Genomic DNA, 20,497 nt, shown 5'->3' on the forward strand with positions numbered 1-20,497 from the left:
GGACAGGGAGACTTGTTGAGCAGGTATCCAGTGGATCCCTATTCAGCTCACAAGCCAGATGGATGCCAGTTCTCACCCCTCAGGCCTTGGTCAGCTGGTGTTTGAATGCCCGTGTCGTCTGGATTTTGTTGTTGGTTCTCTGTGGCAGCTTAAGCTCCAGCCTCCCTACCTATGGAGAAAGGAGAGAAAGGGGAGGACATTTTATAGTAGTTGCTAGAAAGCCCAAGGACATTTTGGGGACAGGACAGAAAAATGGAGACCCTTTCTGGTTAAGGTCTCTAGGACTGGAAGCTCAGGGAGGAAGCTTCTCAGGATCACGAACTCTTACCCTGCAGAAACCCAGATGACCAAATTTCCAGTTGTCATAAATCGGGGAGGGTGCATCTGCACCACGTGCGTTTAATCGGCCTTCCAGGAGTGGGACAATCAGGACACAATCAAGAGGCTGCAGGGGGCTGAGGCCAAGAGCAGGAACTCTGGGGTTGGCCCGCCTAGCTTACCTAGGTTAGTAAACTACTCTATCCCCTCAGCTTCCTTATCTGTCTAATGGTATGATAATTCCTACAGGGCTGTGAGGATTGTTAAAGTCCTTAGAACAGTTCCAGGTGCACCCTAAGGTTAGATAGTGAGTTCCATCACCTGTCTTTCCAGAAAAAGCAAGGCATTCTTATGAGTAGTCACCTCCTCCCCAACTCATGAAGATAACCTCTCAGTGGATACATGAAGGTGGCAGATAATCTGCGTATATTTAAATGGAATTTTCCACAGTTCTCCCTGCCTGCTTTCAAAGAGACAGCCTCATAAAACCATGTCGAGATAGCAAGATGGGTTTATGATCTGCAAAGTTTCCTTTCAGCCCCTGGAACTTGGTTCCTTAGAATCCTCCACTGAGGAAGCAGAGACCTGTGGCTCTTCACCTTCTACTTCCCTATCTGTTTATACTTTTATTCCTGCCAGTAAAATTCAGTCTCAACCCCTCCCCGCTCTTTCCCAGTTTGCTAGGCCTCTCTTTTCTACAAATCAGGGCTATAAGTTTCCTTGCTTCTAGAATCCAGGCCCAGGCAAACTAGAGTCACTGAGGCCTGAGCTCAATCACTGGAGATGCTATAGGAGAGTCCACTTCTGAGACACCCTCAGGTGGTTGTCATACCTGAAGCTTTTATCAGCCAATACCATATATCTGTCAGGAAAAGGTAGTTGAAATGAGACCCAAGATTTAAAGAAAAGGAAATAAATGATTGTTCCTTGAATGACAGAGAAGAATAAGACAGTCATTGGAGGTTCTAGGAGGAAATCCCATGGTTTGCCAAGAAACAGCTCTGACTGGTGTCTAAGAGAAAGCATGAGGTGAGGAGGGGGTGGGGATGGAGAAAGGGGTAGAGACAGGCTCAGGTCTCAGGACAAGCAGGCAGAAGAGCGTGTGGCGGGTGTAAATGCTGGCCTGGGTAAGGTGGTGGGCATGAAGCTGGGTGGGCAGTGAGAGAGGACATCTGAGGGGGGTGAGCAGTTGAGTTTGAGACCAGTCAAGTAGGCGAGAGAGTCTCCATTGCTTTCCCTGGGACTTGCTGCCTCTGATCTGTGGCATGTGCATGGTGGAGAGAGCACTTTCCTGCAACTCCTCATAGTTAGGGAAGCTCAGAAGGGCTCCCCTTATTTAACGTGCATCTGGGAATAACTGAGGGGGGTCAGGGGAAGAGGAGGGCTGAAGTGCCAAGTCGAGAGTAGAGCATGTCATCACTGTTGCTAGTAAACAGTGCCAGGGAACCACTTCCAAGAGACCAGTTGCCACTTGGAGCTCCAGCCCGTGAGATCATCTTTGAACCATGCCATGTGCCTCGGCAGACAGCCACCACTGCCTTACCCAGCAAGACCATGACGGGGACTCAGAGAGAAAGGCAGTGCTGGGCTTGATTCCAGAGGCTTCAGCTGTTGTCAGTAATAGGTGATCGTAAGGACGGCAGTGATGAGCGCTGGGGATACAACCCAGAGCACACTCAGTGACTTTGGAACCTGAAGAACCTGGATTCCAGTCTCAGTCCTGCCACTCACCACCTGGAAAGATTTTGAAGAGTTACTTAAACTCTCTGTGCCTCAGTTTCCTCATTTATAAATGGGGAACAGGATTGTTGGAAGAATTAAATTAGTTAATACACATGAAGTGCCCAGCTCAATATAAGTGCTCAATATTATCTGAGCCCCAGCTGTATCGTCCATCAAATGAGCATGATACTATCTATGCTGTAGGGTTGTTGTAAAGGTTAAATGAGATAATTAATGTGTATGAATCCACCAGTGTGTAGGATATAGTAATGTTCAAAGTTTGTTGAAACTGAAATTTTTACCGAAGTATCTGCACGTAGTCAGTGGCTGAGCAAGTGGACCAGCTAGCATTTGGGAAAGTTCTAAGGCTTTTGTTACAGGAATTGTTATCTACCATTGGGGAGTGTGGCTCACCCCTCATTGGAATCCCCCATTGCTATTTTAGGTTATTATATTAGTTTCCTATGGCTGCTGTAACAAATTACCACAAACTTAGTGCTTAAAAACAGCAAAAATTTATTATCTTAAAGTTCTGGAGGTCAGAAGTCTTAAATAAGTCTCATTGGGCTAAAATCAAGGTGTTGGCAAGGCTGCATTACTTCTGGAGGCTCTAGGGAGAAATCTGTTCCCTTGCCTTTTCTGGCTTCCAAAAGCTTCCTATGTTTTTTGGCTCCTAATCTCTTCTTCTGTCTTTCAGTCTCCCCCTCCCTATCTTCCCTTTCCCCTCTTCCTCCCCCTTCCCTCCTTCCCTTCCTCCCTGCTCCCTCTTCTCCCCTGCCCCTTCTTCTCCCTCTTATAAAGACCCTTGTGATTATATTGGGCCCACTTAGATAATTTAAGCTGATATCTCCATCTCAAGATTCTTAATTTACTCATACCGACAAAGTCCCTTTTGCCACATAAGTTAACATAGTCGCCTACCCATATCTCAGTTGTTCTAACTCAATCCAACCAGCAGAGAGTAAGAGGTACTGTATGGAGCCACTGGGCTAGAATGGAGGGTTAATGAGTGTGTGTGTGTGTGTGTGTGTGTGTGTGTGTGTGTTGGGGGTGAGGTATTGTTGGGGCGGCTGGGGGGAGTTGCTGAGGTTAGCATTGTAACACAGGGCCAGATTATGGGGCTTTGACTGCTAAGCTAAGGAATCTAGATTTTATCCTAATGGTATGTGGAAGTCACTGACAGTTTTTGAGCAAGAGCATGAGAAACATGATATTGTGTTTGGAAGACTGAATTCAGTGCTAGTGCCAGATGGATTCAATAGAAGGGGCTTAGAAACAGTCTATTAATTAGGATTGTGTTCAATTCCAAGTTACAGAAAAAACTGAAATGATAGTGGCTTCACAAAAGAAGTTTATTTCTGTTTGGTATTCTAGCAGTTGGAGGCAGTGAATCCAAAGTGAGAGTGGCCAGGACCCACACTTCTGTCTCATTGTTCTTCCCATGCAGCATGGCTTCCACTTCCATGGTGCCTCATGGTGTAGAATGGCTTCTGGGGCTCCAGCCTGCATGCCCTCATTCCAGCCAGCAGGAGGGAAAAGGCAAGGATCCTCCCATCATAGGAGACACCGTTGGGGTCTCCTACATTCAGGCGAATATAGTATATAGAGGAAGATCTTGGCTCAGCCTTGGCAGTTGTCTGGTGCAGAAATAGGGCCACTTTGAGTTAACATTTATTGATCTTTCGTTGATCAATAAATGTGTTCATTCAACATTTATCTATTTTCTAAAAATTTACTTACAAAATTCAGCACCGAGCACGTGGGGGATACAGAAATGACAAGGTGTGGTCCCAAAGTTCGCTCGCAGTCTAGGCAGGGAGACATACGGTAGCAAGAAAAAGGGACCAAGTGCTAGATAGAGCAGGTAAGAAACCCACTGTCAAGGGTGTGTAGAAAAGTCAATCCTCATTGGGAAAATCGGAGAACATTTTAGAGAGTGGGTGACGTGAGCTGAGGCTTGAGGAGTGAAGACAATTTTGATCAATATAGAATGTAGACCTTCCAGGCTATGGGACCAGCATGTGTGAATGTACTCAGCTATGACAGGAACCTGAGTTCTTCAGGCACGGCTGGGGGGTCTGCCATAGTTGGAGGGGTGGGCAGTGGGCCATCATGGAGTACCTTGAATATTAACATGTTGGTTCTGAACAGAGAAGGATGGGACCAGTAGATGAAGGACCCTCGGCAGGAAGAGCAGTTCTAAATCTCCTGCTTGCGTCTGGGGGAAAAATGGAAAGAATGGAGCACCACTGCAGCGGTCAGTGGTGGGGACAATCAGGAGTGCTGGACAGGGCAGCCATAATCCAGGGTTTGTTCCCTCGTGAATGTGATGGTGGTGTGAGGAAGATGTGGAAGCTGCCTGTAAATTCCCAGTCCGGGTGGCTGCACAGGCGGGGTCACCTTAACAGTGAAAGTACTTTAGTGGAAGAAGGTGACTCTATATCTGGAAAGGGTGGGCTGGCAAGCAGGCCTTTACTATTGGGTGACAATCACAGACAGGCAATGTCAGGTAGACATCAAGGAGAATGCAGCCTAAAATTTAGAGCTACCTGAAAACCATGGCCTTGAGTCCTAGCGGAGGCTGGGTTCCCACATGCCCGCCTTGCACGAGATGGGGATTCTGGCATTAGATGGGAGACAGGAAGGTTCGGCCTCCGAGATTGCTGCAGCTCCGGTACTGTGACACTGTGGATGCAGAGAGTAGTTAGTATGCCTGCTCAGTGTGCTGATGGAGTGGCCTTTGAGGGACAAAGCTACGGAATCTGATGTCTGAGAACTTTCAGACTTGGGGAGATGGTTCAGAACCTTTTTTTAAACAAGTAAGCTGACTACCCAAGGGATGCTCTGAGGCCTTGGAGACAGTTTTCATTTGTGAATCTCAGTGTTCCACCCATAAATTTGGGAACGTGTTCACCTCACAGAATGATCGTGTGGATCAAATAAGAAGAAAATATACAAAATACCTAGTTCACGGCCTGGCCGAAAAATAGGCACCTAAGAAGTGTTAGTGCCCTCCCCTGTTTCTCTCCCTGTTCGGAGGCAGGACTAACGGCCTGGGAGTGCTGCATGCCCAACTTTCTCCAGGGTAGCAGGCAGCGTGGCCGTGGTCGGTGGTCTGCTTTAGGTTGAGGAATACTGCTTCCAGGCCGCACCCCTCATCATATGGCTATCTAACTAAAGCCCAGAGAATTAAGTCACCTAACTGAGGTCACACAGTGTGCATGGCGGAGCCAGGCCTCTCCTCTCGGGGACCCCAGCATGTAGTGTTGACTCTGGTGGGAGTTTCCTCGCATGTCAATTTACTTGGAACAGTGATGCTTAGAAGAGCCCATAGCTAAGAGGGTCAGAACAGTCTCCTCTCTCTCTTCCCACTCCCTTGGTAAAACTGAATGAAAAGACTCATTGTCCCAGGGAGAGGAGAAAAATTGCTAAAACAAAAGTCAAAGCTGTTGTAATTTTTCAAATATTCTTTCCAAATGCTCTCAAATGCTTCAGAGAATCTGTTCAGATTGAATTAACCTCTATTTCTCAGCACAATTCTTCTCATATACCCACAGATGAAAGAAACTGTTTCTCACACATCATTCCATTTTCCGGTTAGAATTGGCTCCTGTTCTTCGAATGCTATCAGCTGTAAATACTGAACTGAGAAGCGATTATTAATATGGGCTACATGCACTGACTTATTTTTTTCTTGTTTCACTGCCATTGCATTTTTTATAAAAATCTATCTTGTCTGATATTAATATTGCCATACTGGCTTTATATGAGCATGTATACACTATCCTTGTGCCCATTCTTTTAATTTCTTTTAAACAGCTTTTTTATAGTATAACTTACATACAATAGAATTTATCACTTTTAAGTGTATAATTTGATGTATTCAGACAAATGTATAGAGCCATGTAATCATGATGTAAACATTTCTATAAGCCCCTAAATTTCCCTCATGCCCATTTGTAGCCAATCCTCTTTTCCCACCTCCAACCCCCAGAACCACTGATCTGCTTTCTGTCATATAATGTTGCCCTTTATTGAATGTCGTTGAAATAATTAGAATCATTCAGTATGTAATTTTTTTGCTTCTGGCTGCCTTCACTTTGCATAAGTATTTTGAAATTTATCCAGTATATCATTCCTTTAATTCCCGAGTAGTGTTCCATTGCATGGATGTACCACAATTTATTTATCCATTCACGAATATATGACATTTGCACTGTTTGCAGTTTTTAGCTTTTCCAAATAAAGCTTCTAGGGGCATTGAGTATAGCTCTTCGTGTGGACGTGTTTTTATACCTTTTGGGTAAATACCTAGGATTGGGGTTGCTGATGGGGGAACGAAACATCCCAGTCTGCCTGAAACTGAGGAATTACTCGGGATGTAGGACTTTCGGTGTTAAAACATAAGCAGTTCTGGGCAGACCAGGGCAGTTGGTCACCCTGTGCTGTGTAATTTGGTAAGTGTGCGTTTAACTTTATGAGAAACTGCCAAATTATTTTCCAAAGTGGCTGCACCATTTTGCATTCTTACCAGCAATGTTTTAGGGTTCTAGGTTATTCACAATTCTTTGCCAATTCTTGGTCATATCAGCCTTTTTAATTGTAGCTATTCTAGTGGATTTGTCATGGAATCTCATTGTGGTTTTAATTTGCATTTTTTTAATGACTAAGAATGTTGAATGCCTTTTCATATATTTATTTGTCAGCTGAATATCTTCTTTGGTGATATGACCATTCAAATCTTTCTCACATTTTCAAATGGGTGGTTTGTCTTTTTCGTATTGAGTCATAAGAGTTTATATTGTCTGGATAGAAATAATATATCAGATATACGTTTTACAAAGATTTTCTACCAGCCTGTGACTTGCTGTGCCATTGCAGTACGAAAAAGAAGTTTTAAATATTTTCAGATACTAAATATATTTTTAGATTATGGATTTGCATGTCATAGTAACTATCAATTTCCTCATCTCTAAAAACAAGTTAAGGTACATTAAATGGCTTAGTATGCCAATATTAACAATGTATACTTTATATTAATTTGCTTGATTGCATAATGATGACAATAATATAATAATAACAAAAACAACAAGTAGCTAATGCTTATTGAGCACTTACTATGTGCCAGGCAGTGATCTGTGTGCTTTATATATGGACTGATTTAATCCAGACAACAACCAGGTCCGTTTATTATCTCCAGTTTATAGATGAGGAAACTGAGGCAGAGAGAGGCTAAATAACCTGCTCAGGGTTAGACAGCTAGAAGTTTTAGTTCTGTTTATTTTATTTTTTAAAACTTTTTTAGATTATTTTTAAAATTTTATTTTTCAGATGTAGTTAACATATAATATCATATTAGTTTCAGGTGTACATAGTTCTGTTTATTTTTAACTTTCTAGCCTTCACCTATCCTCAGTGCCTTTCAGTTAGCAATGGTGACTTGAAAATGCAACCACTTCTTGAAATCCACAGTAAACCCAAACCACATGATATGGTATTTGGTTTGTCTGAAAAATGATAATTATCCACCACATTATGTTCCAAATGTTTGAATTTAAGTGCAAATGTATCAGGATGGAAGTAGGCTTTGAGAGCATGTTGTATTTGTTTTTAAATAAATAAACATGGACTTCGTATGGTAGTCCCCCCCCCCCTTAGCTGTGGTGGATACGTTCTAATACCCCCATTGGATGACTGAAACTTGGATAGTACTGAACCCTATATTACTATATATTTTTTTTCTACATGTTAAGGGAGCACTTTCTGACCTCTCTTTGGCATATCCAAATTATCAGCATCACTACTCTTGTTCTTTGGGCCATTATTAAATAAAATAAAAGTAACTAGAACACCAGTATTGTGATACCATGACAGTCGATATGATGACCAAGATGGCTACTAAGTGACTAACGGGCAAGTTGTGTAGACATTGGACAAAAGGATGATTCACATCCAGGGCAAGACAGAGCAGGAAGGCCTAACATATCATCACATTACTTAGAACAGCCCGCAATTTAAAATTTATAAATTGTTTGTTTCTGGAATTTTCTACTTAATATTTTTGGACCATCATTGACTGTAGGTAACTGAAACTGCAGAAATGGAAACTGCTGATGGGATGTGTGTGGGGGGTGAGGGGGAGCATCTGTATTTGCTCAGTTTGGAGGAAGGAGAACAGCATTAAATAATAAACAACGTATAAATGATGTAACACACTTATAATATCATATAAAATGTGATAAATATCAAGGAAGCTTTAAAGTAGGTTTAAGAGCAGAGAAAGAGGCAAAATTTTTTAAGTTTTCTTCCTTTTCTCAGAAGGAATCTCACAGTTAAAGCTATGAACAGGGACCAGTTCAAATTTGTTTAAAAAGGCGGGGGCAGTAGTTATCTATAATGAGCCAGTGTGCCCTGGAGCTTCCTCTTTACTGGCTACATAACCCTGGGTAAGTTACTTAACTTCTCCAAGTTACTGTAAGAATTAAATGACTTAATACATTTAAAGCACTTGGCCCAGTGCCTGGCACATAGTAAGCCCTGAATAAACATTTGCTTTTTTTGATATAACTTTAATGCATAGTGAAAAGTGAGCTACCTCAATACAGCAAGTGTGAAAAACTGTGGACTTTGAAGGTTGACAGGCCTGGGTTCATCATCGGGTCAATTCCTGAAAGCGATTTGCTGAACAAATAATTCACTCAGTTATTGAGTATTTTATTTAAGTTTTGGGAAATGGTTCCTGCCCTGGCCTTGTCCTCTTCCCGCCTCTGACAGTGACACCACTGTGGCTTTTCATGAATTGACTTCTGGGGATTTGACTTGCAGTGAATTGAGTTTTCTGTTAATAAACGAATTGGCTAGTTGGCCTGCTTACCCTGGGTTGGAATCCCTACTTTGCTTACCTTAGCTGTGTGAACTTGGTTAAGTTAGTGAACTTCCCTGAGCCTCAATTTCCTCATCTCTAAAAAAGCAGAAGTAATAATTCTGATTTCTGCAAGATATGTGTGAGGATTAAATGAAATCAGTTGGGTGAAATTGCCAAGAACAGGATAAGAACTTAGTAAAGATTTTATATGCAACAATGTTGCTTTAATGTTGTTCCTCTTTAAATATTCCTTCCTTTACACCTAATGTGTATAAATGATAAATCACTGTGATACCCATTATGTTCATAGATAATGGAAGAATAAACTTAAACTTTGACCCAGGATATTGCCTTCTCTGTGAGGTTTTGCCAGATAGAGTAGTCTTGACATCATCCATCATGTGGCCAAGTGTCTATCTCATCCCATGCGAAGCACTGAGATAGGCCATCCTAGGAAAACGTGGATCTGACCATGGCACTTTGTGCTTAGAATCCTTCCTCCAAACCTTCATACCAGCTACTCTTCAGAACCCATACAGAGAATAGGTAAAGGCAGCTCTATTTTAGAAAAGACAATGCTACTCTGTTTGAAACTCCCCTTACCTCTGTAGACCTGAAACTCAACTCAGGGTTAGAATTCTTTATGTATCTCAGAGCTTTTTACTCAACATCCGGTTTGATCTTATTCTTCTCTGGTCCTCTAGCTCCTTTGCTTGCTTGCTTGTCCCCGCCTCCCCATGTGTACCAGGCACTATTCTGAATGCTTTGGTTACATGTATTAACTCACTCAATTAACTGATATTACCCATGTTCCCATAAGGCTTGGGAGGTTAAGTAGCTTGCCCAAGGTCACACACAGGTAGCAAGTGGCAGAGCCAGGTTTCAAAGCCGAGAAGTCTGGTGCCAGAGTCTAAGCCCTTAGCCACTGCACTATGCTCCTTCTTAATAGATGTATGTGGGAGGTTGGGAGGCTGGCTATGTGATACTACCTTATGTCAGCTTTGCATGAATTCCTTGGGAAATTTATACATATTAATTTGTGCCATTCATTATTATTAGACTGAAAGACTATTGTTACTTGGAATCTTCAAATGTAGTTTTTCCTTTTTCAAATCCAAGATATAGAATGTGACTATGAATAATTGATAATAAACTTAATTGAAAAGAAATTTCAGGATAGACTTTTTCCCCCTAAAGTTTTCCATTCAGTCTTATAGCAGCCAAAGCAATAAAAAATTCCAGCTATGCATGCCCTACTCAGAGTATCCAAGAACCTACCAATAGGAGTTACCGGATTTCTTAAGGACCACACACACAAATGGCATTTTAAGTACAAGGGGTATGTGTGAAACGTGAGAAGGCAGGGCGGCAGTCAGACATCTCACTCTGCCCCCTCCTCCTGTTCTGTTTGTCATAGCTTTGCTCTGCTTCCCCTTCTTGAAGATGGAAAAGATGCAGGTGGGCTGCTTTCTGCTGATTCTCGGACAGATCCTGCTCCTCCCCACGGAGGCCAGGGAGCGGCCGCCCTCCCGGTCCATCTCCAGAGGGAGACACGCTCGGACCCACCCTCAGACGGCCCTCCTGGGTGAGTGATGGGGGTGCCACCTACAGAAGCAGGCCAGAAGGGGTGGTTATGGGTGGACCTCCAGGCCAGAGGATGGGCATCAGTAGGAGAAACTTCCCTGTCCCTGGGTGCCCTGTTGGGTGTGCCAAGGCGGAGGGGAATCTCACTGGTAACGAGTGCACCCCGAGTCGAGGATGTGGAGGATAAAATGAAATCTCTCTTATTTCAAAGCCTTCTTTTTAATAGAGGCTCATGAGTGTTTTCCAATGTGCAAGGGCAAGATTTTTCATCTGAAAAGGTCCTGTTGGACTTCTCTGGACGAGGGTGTCATGAAAATTTTTTATGGGATTTGTCCACCTAATCTGTGTTAATAATGCTCCCCTGCATGGCAGCATGGGAAATGAGCAGGAGAGCTTGTGGGAAGTAGGAGTGGGCACAGAAGACAGGTGGGAACGTCATGAGCTGAATTAAGGTATTAGGAATAGAAGATGTCAGGGGATTGTTATTCTGACACAGTGAACATGTTTTTTTCAAGGGAATTTTTTTTCTTTCTCCGAGAGAAAGCAAAGGTCATGAAAAACACAGAATGTAGATAAATTGTCCTAGTTGCACATATGGGCTCTGGTAAGTCTGGGATATAGGGTCAATGGAAGAGAATGGGTTTTGGCATACACCTGGGTTCAAGTCCTGGCTCCAGTACTTACTAAATGTGTACACTGAAGTAGCATGATCTCTCTGAAGTTCAATTTCCTCATCTACAAGGTTGGAATGACCTTGGAATATTCTTGAGAGGAGACAATGAGGTAATACATGTAAATTGTAGATATGCAATGAATGATAGCTTTACCATGACTATCATTCCATGAAGTCATTCTCTGGAACCATTTTACATGTATATGTTATTGACCAGCCACTAGAACCTGACCCCCTATGAAGGCCACTGAGAGAAATGGCCAGTGGCCTGGTGGTCTCAGCATCCAAAATTACAATCAGAGACCAAAGGGACCCAGAGAGCCCTGTTTTAAGAGTCAGAATTTTCACTGATGTTAATCTAAATGATGACCTCGTGATACTGGGCCTTCCATGTCTTTAGTCCCCTGAGAATCCCTGTTTCCATAGTGATGTAAACATAAGGTTTCTGCAAATGTGAAAAAGACTGGAGAATGTTTAGTATGCTGATTAAAGGGCTTTTAAAAACAAATTTCAAGATGATAAACGTGTATAAATATATATATAGAGAGAGAACTGGAAATGCCTGATTCCTAGATCACCAGCAATGATTGCATAGTTGGGTTTTTGATGGGGCTGCTTTCTGAACAAGCCAACACAGACTTAGCCAGAAAAGCATATTTCTTCTCTTGGCTCAAAATCAATCTCTCTTTCTGACTCTCTCTGTCTGTGTCTGTCTCTCTGTCTCTGTCTCTGTCTGTCTCTCCTTCCCCTCTCTTTCTCTCTTTCATATACACTTGCACACACGTGCACACACACACACGCGCTCACACAAACAACCTGGGCCTTTCCTAGTTGGCAGCATTCAACTCCTCCTTGGCCCTAAGATGAGGCTCTGAAGCCCTTGTCTTCTGAGGTAAGAGGTGGAAGCCAGTTTTGCCTAAGGCATGCACTCCACATCCAGTGTTACATCCTGCTTCTCATTATGCCAGAGAACATTTCAGGGGCGAAGAGCAGGATGGAGCATGGCAGCCCCCTCCCTCGCATCCCAGAATGTGGCAAGTAGCCACTCCCAGACGTGCTGGAGGGCTGCTTGACTTGTGCACATGGGTGAGTGAGTGAGAATCACGAAATCAGAAGGCAGACACCACGACCTTGGCCTGGACTCTCAAGAACAGTCTGCTTTTGGTCTTACTTTAACAGGAACAAAGATGGAGAAGCCGTGCTTATTGTAGTCATCACCCTGAGTTTGGACAACTTTCTCGTTATTCTTAGAATATGAGGTCTTGTGTTTTATGGGTGATTGTTTTTCTCAGCCTTTTGTTTTCTGTGTTCAGAACATTGCCCAGGCCATGTTGCGCTTTTTTGAGGCAAACCATTTTGAGGCAAACCATTTTGTCCGTCTAATAGCATGATGTACTTCACTAGTTACTTCTCTTAAAATTTAACAGAGTAGAAGCATAATTGTTTCTTAGTTTATTTTTGTTTGAATTTTCTGATTTAAAAAAGTTTCCATTTTATGTCTAAATTTTAATATTTATATCTAAACCGCCACGTCTCAGTAAAAACTTGAGCCAATTAAAAAAATCGTGCATGTTTTTATCCACCCCTCCTGTGAGTGATTGCAGGCTGCTCAGGCAGCAGCCTGTGATGTGTGTCCATGGGGGCTTATCTCTTACTTCATTCATCTGGAGTTGCTGCTCTGGGTTAAACAAAGAGGTTTAAGAACAACCACCATCAAGAGGCAAATATGTAGTAGAGGAAACAGACACATAAAGAAATCATGATTTTGGTGGTCTTTGTACACAGTAGTAGAGGCATAGCTAAATTACAGCCCACTCTGCCTGCTGAGGGTCAGTATAAGGCAGCGGCTCTCAAACTTTTTGGTCTCAGGACTCTATTGCATTAAAAAATTATTGAGGATACCAAAAAGCTTTTGTTTATGTGGGTTAGAGTTAGATTTATCAAAGTTTACTGGATGAGAAATAGAACTTTAAAAAATATTAATTCATTAATTAATTAAAATAACAAGAATAAACTCATAACCTATAACAAATAAAATATTTACATAGAAAAACAATATCTTCTAAATTTAAAATATTAGAGGAATGGCACCGTTTTATACTTTTGCAAATCTGTTTAATGTCTGGCTTAATCAAAGACAGCTGGATTCTCATTTCTCATCCATTCATCTGTCATGAAGTGTTTTGGTTGGACTACATGAAAAAAGAAAATATGGCCTCATACAGATTGTAGTCAGAAAAAGGAGGAGCATTTTAGTATTTTTCATGTAATTGTGGATATTCTTATTTGATACAACATCAAAACTTGACAAATGGTAGTTTCTTAAAGGTTAGTTGCAATCTAAAACCCAGAGTTCATACTTTATAAACTTATGAGAGAATGAGAATATAAAAAGCAAACATTAATGTCATTATGAAAATAGTTCTGACCTCATGGACACTCTGAAGGGGTCGCAGGAACCCCTACAGGTCTCCAAAGCACACTTGGAAACAGCTGGTTTAGGAAAGTTCCTGGTGAAGGCTGTGACCAGGTGGAGCTGTAAAGGGTGAGGGAGCAGGAGAGGAGTGAGCATGGAGTGCAGAGGTGGGATGTGGTCACGCCATTGGAACCGCCATGTCTGCAAGGTGGGTGGTCTGCGCTGTAGCTGAGCCAGAGGAGGCAGGAACCATATCGTTTATGACTTCTGGGTTCTGATGAAGAGTTGGGCTTCAGTCTGCAGGGGTGAGAGCCTCTGGCAGAATCTGAGCAGGCAACACTTTGGATCACTGCTGACTCGCTCTCCACCCACTGTGCCTTCTGGACAGCCTCAGCCTTCCTGGGCTGTGGCAAAGGCCAGGAAGAGCCTATACTCCCAGGCAACCAGGAGAATGAACAAGCACATTCTCCAGCCCAAAGTCCCTTCTAGGCAACCATGCTGGCAGATAGAGTTGGAGCAGTAGGGTGTGCTGTACCCAGAGCATAAGCTCATGGAAGCTTTCAGATTTTTCCCCTCTGCACCCATCCCCCATCACAGCCCTCCAAAACTCCTCCCTCAGCCCCTTTCCACGTGACACTGACTGTAGGTCATGCTGTCCCGCACCCTTAATTACTGCCTGCTTTGCTTGTGCATATTTGTCTATTATATCGCTGTCATATGGGGGAGTGAAACTGTCACCAGGGCAACCGTGAAGGCATATCAGCTTTTTAAAATCTTAACCCTCTTTGCCCGAACTCCCACTGTATTCTTGACTCCCCTCAGTTCTGGAATGTACACAAACCATCTGTCTACACTTCCACCGGCCGGCTCTCCCTGTTTTGTCTTTTAGGAGGTCTTGTTAATGTGTATGTTCTTTTCTAAATTTACCAATCTAGTTCATTTGATTTCTACTAACCTTGAAACTTTTTCCTTTCTCTATAGTAAATTACCCTTTGAGTCAATAGCACACATGCAGAATTCATGTTTGTGTTGTAAGAGAGCTGTTTGTGGTAATATGCCAGTGGTTCTAACACTGGAGAGCTCGACTGGGGACAGAAGTCCAAGAGAGGACTCGACTCGGAGCTCCGGTGACCAGGTTCTTGTCTAATGCTGAGGGAAAGAATTTAAGGGCAAGACAAACATCAAGCAGGAAAATGCAAGGTTTATTAAAACGAAAGTACACACTTGAGAGAAGTGTAGGCAAACTCAGAGAGCCAGTCTCCTAGGATGTCTGGGTTATGGGCTTTTGTTTTCCTTGGGGGCAGGACCCCGAGATGTAGTACTGAGGTGGCCTGCTTGTGTCCTCCCAGTAGGTGGGGAGCTCAGTTTCCCGTTCTTTCTTATTTGGTATTTCTGGAACTGTCAGGCATCAGGTGCGTAATGGGAGACGTATTTGCAGTGCAGATGAGATTACAGTGAGATGGCCAAAGATGGTGTCTAAGTTGGAAGGGACTGGTTTTGGCTTACCTTCCCTTGCTGGAGCTAAAATAGAGTCAGGGCTGAACAAAGGACAAAGGAGAAATAATGGAGCCTCATCCTGGAAGGGAGGGGAGGTCCCAAGGCCTACCTCAGCAGTGGAGATTTCAAAGGAAGCTGGTCCAGTAGTGTGGTCAGGAGATGGTGGAAGCTGAAACCCCTCTTCCCCACCCCCTCCTCCCACACACACTGCTAGGAAAAATCCAGAGGTGTTAGGGCAGAGGGTGGAGGCCACAGAATTTAGTGAAATTTCTTTATAACAGTTAATTTACTATTTAAAAATAAAGATAATGAAAACAATCTAAGAACTCACTGTCTACAGCCCCAAGTTATATTCCTAGGAAATCACAGTACATGATGAGATACTTATTTCCACTTTTGCACACGTTGCTCATTGAACCTGACATCAAAATATGAGTAAAAATGCAACGTGTTTCATTAAAGAGGTGAAACCACCTAAATCAGTAATGTGATTGAAAGAGTCCGCAGGCCTAGAGAGTTAAGTTAAGAATGCTCTGCTTTGTATTGCCAATGGAGCTTTTCCCTTAGGTTGATAATTTCTAAAAATTTCAAGTGCTGGCTGCTAGAAAATGAATTTTCACTTCCTAAAACAACCCCCCTAATTGACATTTGTTTGCACTATCAGGGAGGGAGGAAAAGCAGATGCTAGAAGCCATCAGAGCTTCTGGCTCCTGGAGAGATGACCCATTGAGGCCACCAGTTTTACATGCCTGGAAGCCACTTTATCCTGGTTAGAAATTTTGCCTCCTGATAAAGCGTTCCCAGCACCCTCTTTCTTCCACCTGGAGTATCTTTCCTTGGCCAAGGCCTGTTATCAGTCAGGGCCAAATCAAAGGCAACCTCCTTCTGTTACCCACCCTTCTGGGTCGGGGACCCAAACCAAGGTCCTTCTGCCTAGTGCCGTTTGCATCAATAGAAGAAAGGGGTCAGTGAAGCAGAACAGAAACTCGGTTCTTTGATCAAGCAACAGAAAAAAGGTTAACCCATGCTATAAGCGGACCTCCCCTACTGGGAAGGAGCCTCCGTACGCATGTGCTGTGGCGGGGAGCGGTGGGGCTCTTCTACGCATGCGTGGCCGTTCTTCGCTTGCGCTCTGCCCTTTCACCCACGGTACCCTTTCGCGGTTTAGGTCTTTGTGCTGGGCCTTCTTCATTTCGTGGTGAGGAATCCTTTTCAGTTCCTGTAGGCAAGCATAGCCCCTGATATAGTTTAGGTATGGGAACCGTTAGGGTCTTTTGGATAATAGCCTGATGATAATAGCCTGATAATAACACTTCCTCTCCCAGCCAGGCAGGACCGTCCCTGGACCGGCCCCACACACCGTGGGTCCTTTGGTAAAGTGTCAACCCTGTCTGCCTTATGATTCGAGGAGTAATAGTGACAAGTACCCAAGAGGGATTCCTATTCTAGTTATTTTTTACTCGCCTCGTTTTCGCCACGACTGTAAACCCTTGAAAATAGGGATGTATAACATTTCTCATAGCACCTGTGGAGGGTACTCTAGTTCCTGAGCCCTGCTCTGAGCAGGCACATGCCAGCTCAATTATAATCCATGAAAAAAAGACAAACACTGCAAAGAGGTTATCGGTTTATCCTCAAGGAAGCTGAGACTAAGAGGTTAAGCCATTTGGCAAAGTTGTCAAGGCTTCTGCAAACCTAAAAAGAAAAGGTTCCATCCCCCATCCCCCATCCCCCAACCCCGCCCAGCTAGGGAAAGGAGAAAGAATGCAGGTGTTAGGGGCAGGTGCGCCTTTGAGCAAAGAATAAGGCGCCTCATACTCAGGCCTGCTGATTTCAGCCTCTACTTACTCCTTGAGCAGACCGTGAAATGCCCATCTGTATTTGGAGGTGCTGCCCCTGCTGCTGGTTACACCTGGGGTCTCCAGACTTCAGGCTCTGGCTTTGGTCCTGCCCACAGCAAAAACTCAGTTTGTGTTGAATGACTGAGTGAAGGACTCATTTGGAAGACTCATTTGAATGGCTCCAGTCTTGATTTGACTTCTAATTAGCAAGTGACCCTGCTTGCAAGTCACCTTTCTTCTCCACGCCGCAGTCTATTCATCTATTAAGTGTTGGAGTCAGTGATCCCTCTTATCTAGAATGTGATGCCATCACCAATTCCTCCGCCTTCCAGATGCCCCTTCTCTGGTTCCTGTGCTGGGATGGCTTTCTTTCACTCTCTCCAGGTGGGAGTCCAACTATACTCTGAAAGCCAAGGGGGGAGTAGTTTTGAGAGAGAAGGGGTGGGGCGGTAGGATCAGGCCTGGAGAGGAGGTGAGGCAGTAGATGGGGCAGGGGCGTGGGGGTGAGCTAATAGCATTATTAGGCAGGGGAGTGGGGTGGGGCAGTAGGATCTGGAAGGAGAGTGGGGGGGGTGTGGGGCAGTAGGATGAGGCAAGGGGATGGGTGGGGCAGTGGGATCAAGCAGAATTGGAGGGGGCAACAGGATTAGGCACTGGAGGGGGGTGGGGTTAGTGGGATCAGGAAAGGGAGCAGGATGGGCTGTATGATCAGGAAGGGAGAGGGGTAGATGTAGGGTTAGGCTGGGGTTGGGGGTGGGTCAGTAGGGTCAGTCAGGGTGTAAGGTGAGGCTGTAGGTCAGGCAGTAGAGCAGTGGTTCTCAAACCTCATTGTGCATCTGAAGCTCCTGGAAGGCTTGTTAGAACACAGACTACTGTCCTTGGGCCCAGAGTCTTTGATTCAGCAGGTCTACTTTGGGGCATGAGAAGGTTGCCTTTCTAGAGACTTCAGTTTGAGAACCATTGCAGGAGATAAATTAGGTGGGATGTGCATGGGCAGGAGGAAGAGATTTTAGGAGAGATGCTATGGGGCACGAGCCAGAAAGACAATGCAGGATGAGTAACATCTGCAGGGAAAATTGCAGCTGGAGAGTATAAACTAACTGTAGCTTGTGTCTGCCCCTTTTGAAGCTTTGAAAATAGCTGCTAGTATTTTTCTACCTAGATGGACTTGGCACAGGTGGGCCTCCAGCCTCTACAGAGGTCAGCCTCCTATAGCACAGGGCTTAAAACCCACATTTAAAAACTGAGTATCTGGAGTGTGTCTTTACCATCAGAAGTGATGACTCTCATGGCTGCTGCTTGGCCCAGGCTGCTGTTCCCCATAAAATGCACCTCTTCATGCCTATGCTGTTTTATGTATAAACCAATGTCTCTTTTCATTCATTTTTCATAAACTCTATGAAGTGAGTTCCTCATTCCTATTTTGTGATTGATTAATACAGGGAAATCCAAAAAAGCATAGTATCTGACTTCCAACAGCCACAAAGTTAAAAGCTCTCCCAGCCATTGAATAAATAACTTGATTTTTTCTCCTACAGTCTTTCTCCCTTTCTTCCTCCCTTTCTCTTCTCTATTAAACTGTTTATCCCCTTCCTTTTCTGTAACTCTCCTTTATCTCTTCCTCTTGTTAAAAACAACTCAACAGGCCCAAAATGGAGTTGCTTATGTTAATTTAAGTCCCACATCACCAAATCGAGACTGATTTACAGTCTTGGCTTTCTGAGAAATGGACTCTTAAACCAGTCAATCGGGAATCACCCGATCATCACTAGTTAGGTAATCTGCCTGATAGACCCCTGCCATCCCTAAAGGAAAATGACCTTGCAATAACCAACCTGCTTTTTTGTCTAGTGTAACTAACTCCCTCATTACTGTTTCCTTCTGCCTGTAAAAGTCTTTCATTTTACACAGCTCCTCGGCGCTCCCTCCAATCTGCTAGATGGAATGCTGCCCGATTCGATTTTTGCTCAAATAAACTTAAAAATTTTTGCTCAAATAAACTTAAAAATTTTAATATGCTTCAGTTTATCTTTTAACACTCTCAAATCTCCTCCCTCCCTCATTTCCTTCTTAAGTTCCAGGATGTTCTTTCCTCAGCTTGCCCACGGGTATGGCAACTGCAGCGTATGTGTGTGTGGGGATGGTGGCAGGGGACATCCCCCAGTGGGTGACATAGCCACTGTTCTCTTTGATGACTGGTGCTCATGGAGGGTGAGGCATATACTCTTACCCCTCCAGAGACAATCACGTCCGTGTTTTCCCTAACTGATGATGACAGTGACGACAGTGGCAATGATGGCAGCCTTTTTTTTTTTCAAGGCTCTACTATGTGCCAAGCACTGTGCTAGGCAGTTCACACTTCACACTGTATGGTCTTATTCCCATTTTACACACCAAGAAACTGAGGCTAAGAGATTAAATGTCTTGCTCAAGGTCATACAGCTACTGAGAGGCACAGGTGGTATTCCAGAAGCCAACCTGCCATTTCCTCTGCTCAAGCCCTACTTCCTCTGTTTCATCCAACCAAATTGAACTCATCTTCAGGTCTCTATGGAAGCATTCCTGATCTTCAAGGTAGGGATTTAACACCCCAATAATTCATTCTCACAACAGGTGGTATGTCCCAGTGTAGCACTAAGCCTGAACATTGATTGCTTAATTGTCTGTATTGTATAGGTAGTGCTTAGTAATGTGCCAAGTACACAATAGGCACTCAACAAATACCTAGAGAAGGAGTAAAGGAACTAACAAATGAGCAAAGGGGAAAGTCTCTCGTGAGGAGCCACCACGCTCGTGAAGATTTCAAAGCCAGGGTAGGTGAAAGACCTGAGAATATTTAGCTTGAAAAAAAATCTGAAGGCTTTGTTACGGAGAAGTTTAGGTTTGTTTTTAAGACTTTAAAGAGGCAATGCAGAACCAAACACCTATGCTTTCAAGAAAACACATTTTTTTCAATATGGAACTTCGCAGCCGCCTGATTAGCCCGGGAGTAAAACTACTTGCCTCCTCAGGTATCAGGGATGTTGAAGGCCTTGGGCGTAGTGGAAGGTTAAATAAACCTGTAATCTGCAAACCCTCACCTTCCAGGAGTCTATGGAGGTGCCTGCAGAATTAGGAAATGAACCAGAAGATAAGGACTTTCTTCCTTGTTTTTTTTTTTTTAAAAACTAAATATTTCCTTTCAAGAAAAATTTGCCTTAGGAGCTTTTGAAATACCATTTTTTAAACAAGGGAGGAACAGAGAAATTTTTAGCGACTGGCAATATATAATTTGTTGAATCCTTGAGTTTCACTTCTGGCAATGTTAATTGAATGAAAGAATGATTATAGGTAAATTGCATTAACTTTTTTGGTTAATTCGTGTAGAGCTTGCAGTCAAGGAAAATGACTAAACCTTTATTATGCATGGCTTAATAGCTATCATATAGCAGATTTTTAAAAAACTTAAGTGGAATACTTTAATTTTTTGTTAAATTTTACCGTCTTTATCAAGGTTAGTCATGTTTGATTAATATCTTTTCCCTCCTTATCAAGTTAGAATCTTTTGCAAATTTGATAAAATGGTTTCTCTTTCTCCAAGT

General features: G+C 43.4%; 1 protein-coding gene across 1 annotated transcript in view; it reads left to right on the forward strand.

Annotated features, from left to right (window-relative positions):
• The first annotated feature begins 10,326 nt into the window (after nt 1-10,326).
• MATN2 (matrilin 2) overlaps nt 10,327-20,497 on the forward strand; it is a 122,222-nt gene continuing 112,051 nt past the window's right edge. Inside the window, exon 1 of the mRNA XM_011372923.1 lies at nt 10,327-10,490. Within this exon, the coding sequence (XP_011371225.1) occupies nt 10,349-10,490 (142 nt within the window). The 5' untranslated portion in view covers nt 10,327-10,348. The remainder of the gene's footprint in view (nt 10,491-20,497) is intronic.

This window comes from Pteropus vampyrus, unplaced genomic scaffold (assembly GCF_000151845.1).
Source record: "Pteropus vampyrus isolate Shadow unplaced genomic scaffold, Pvam_2.0 Scaffold215, whole genome shotgun sequence".
Classification (NCBI taxonomy): Eukaryota; Metazoa; Chordata; class Mammalia; order Chiroptera; family Pteropodidae; genus Pteropus; species Pteropus vampyrus.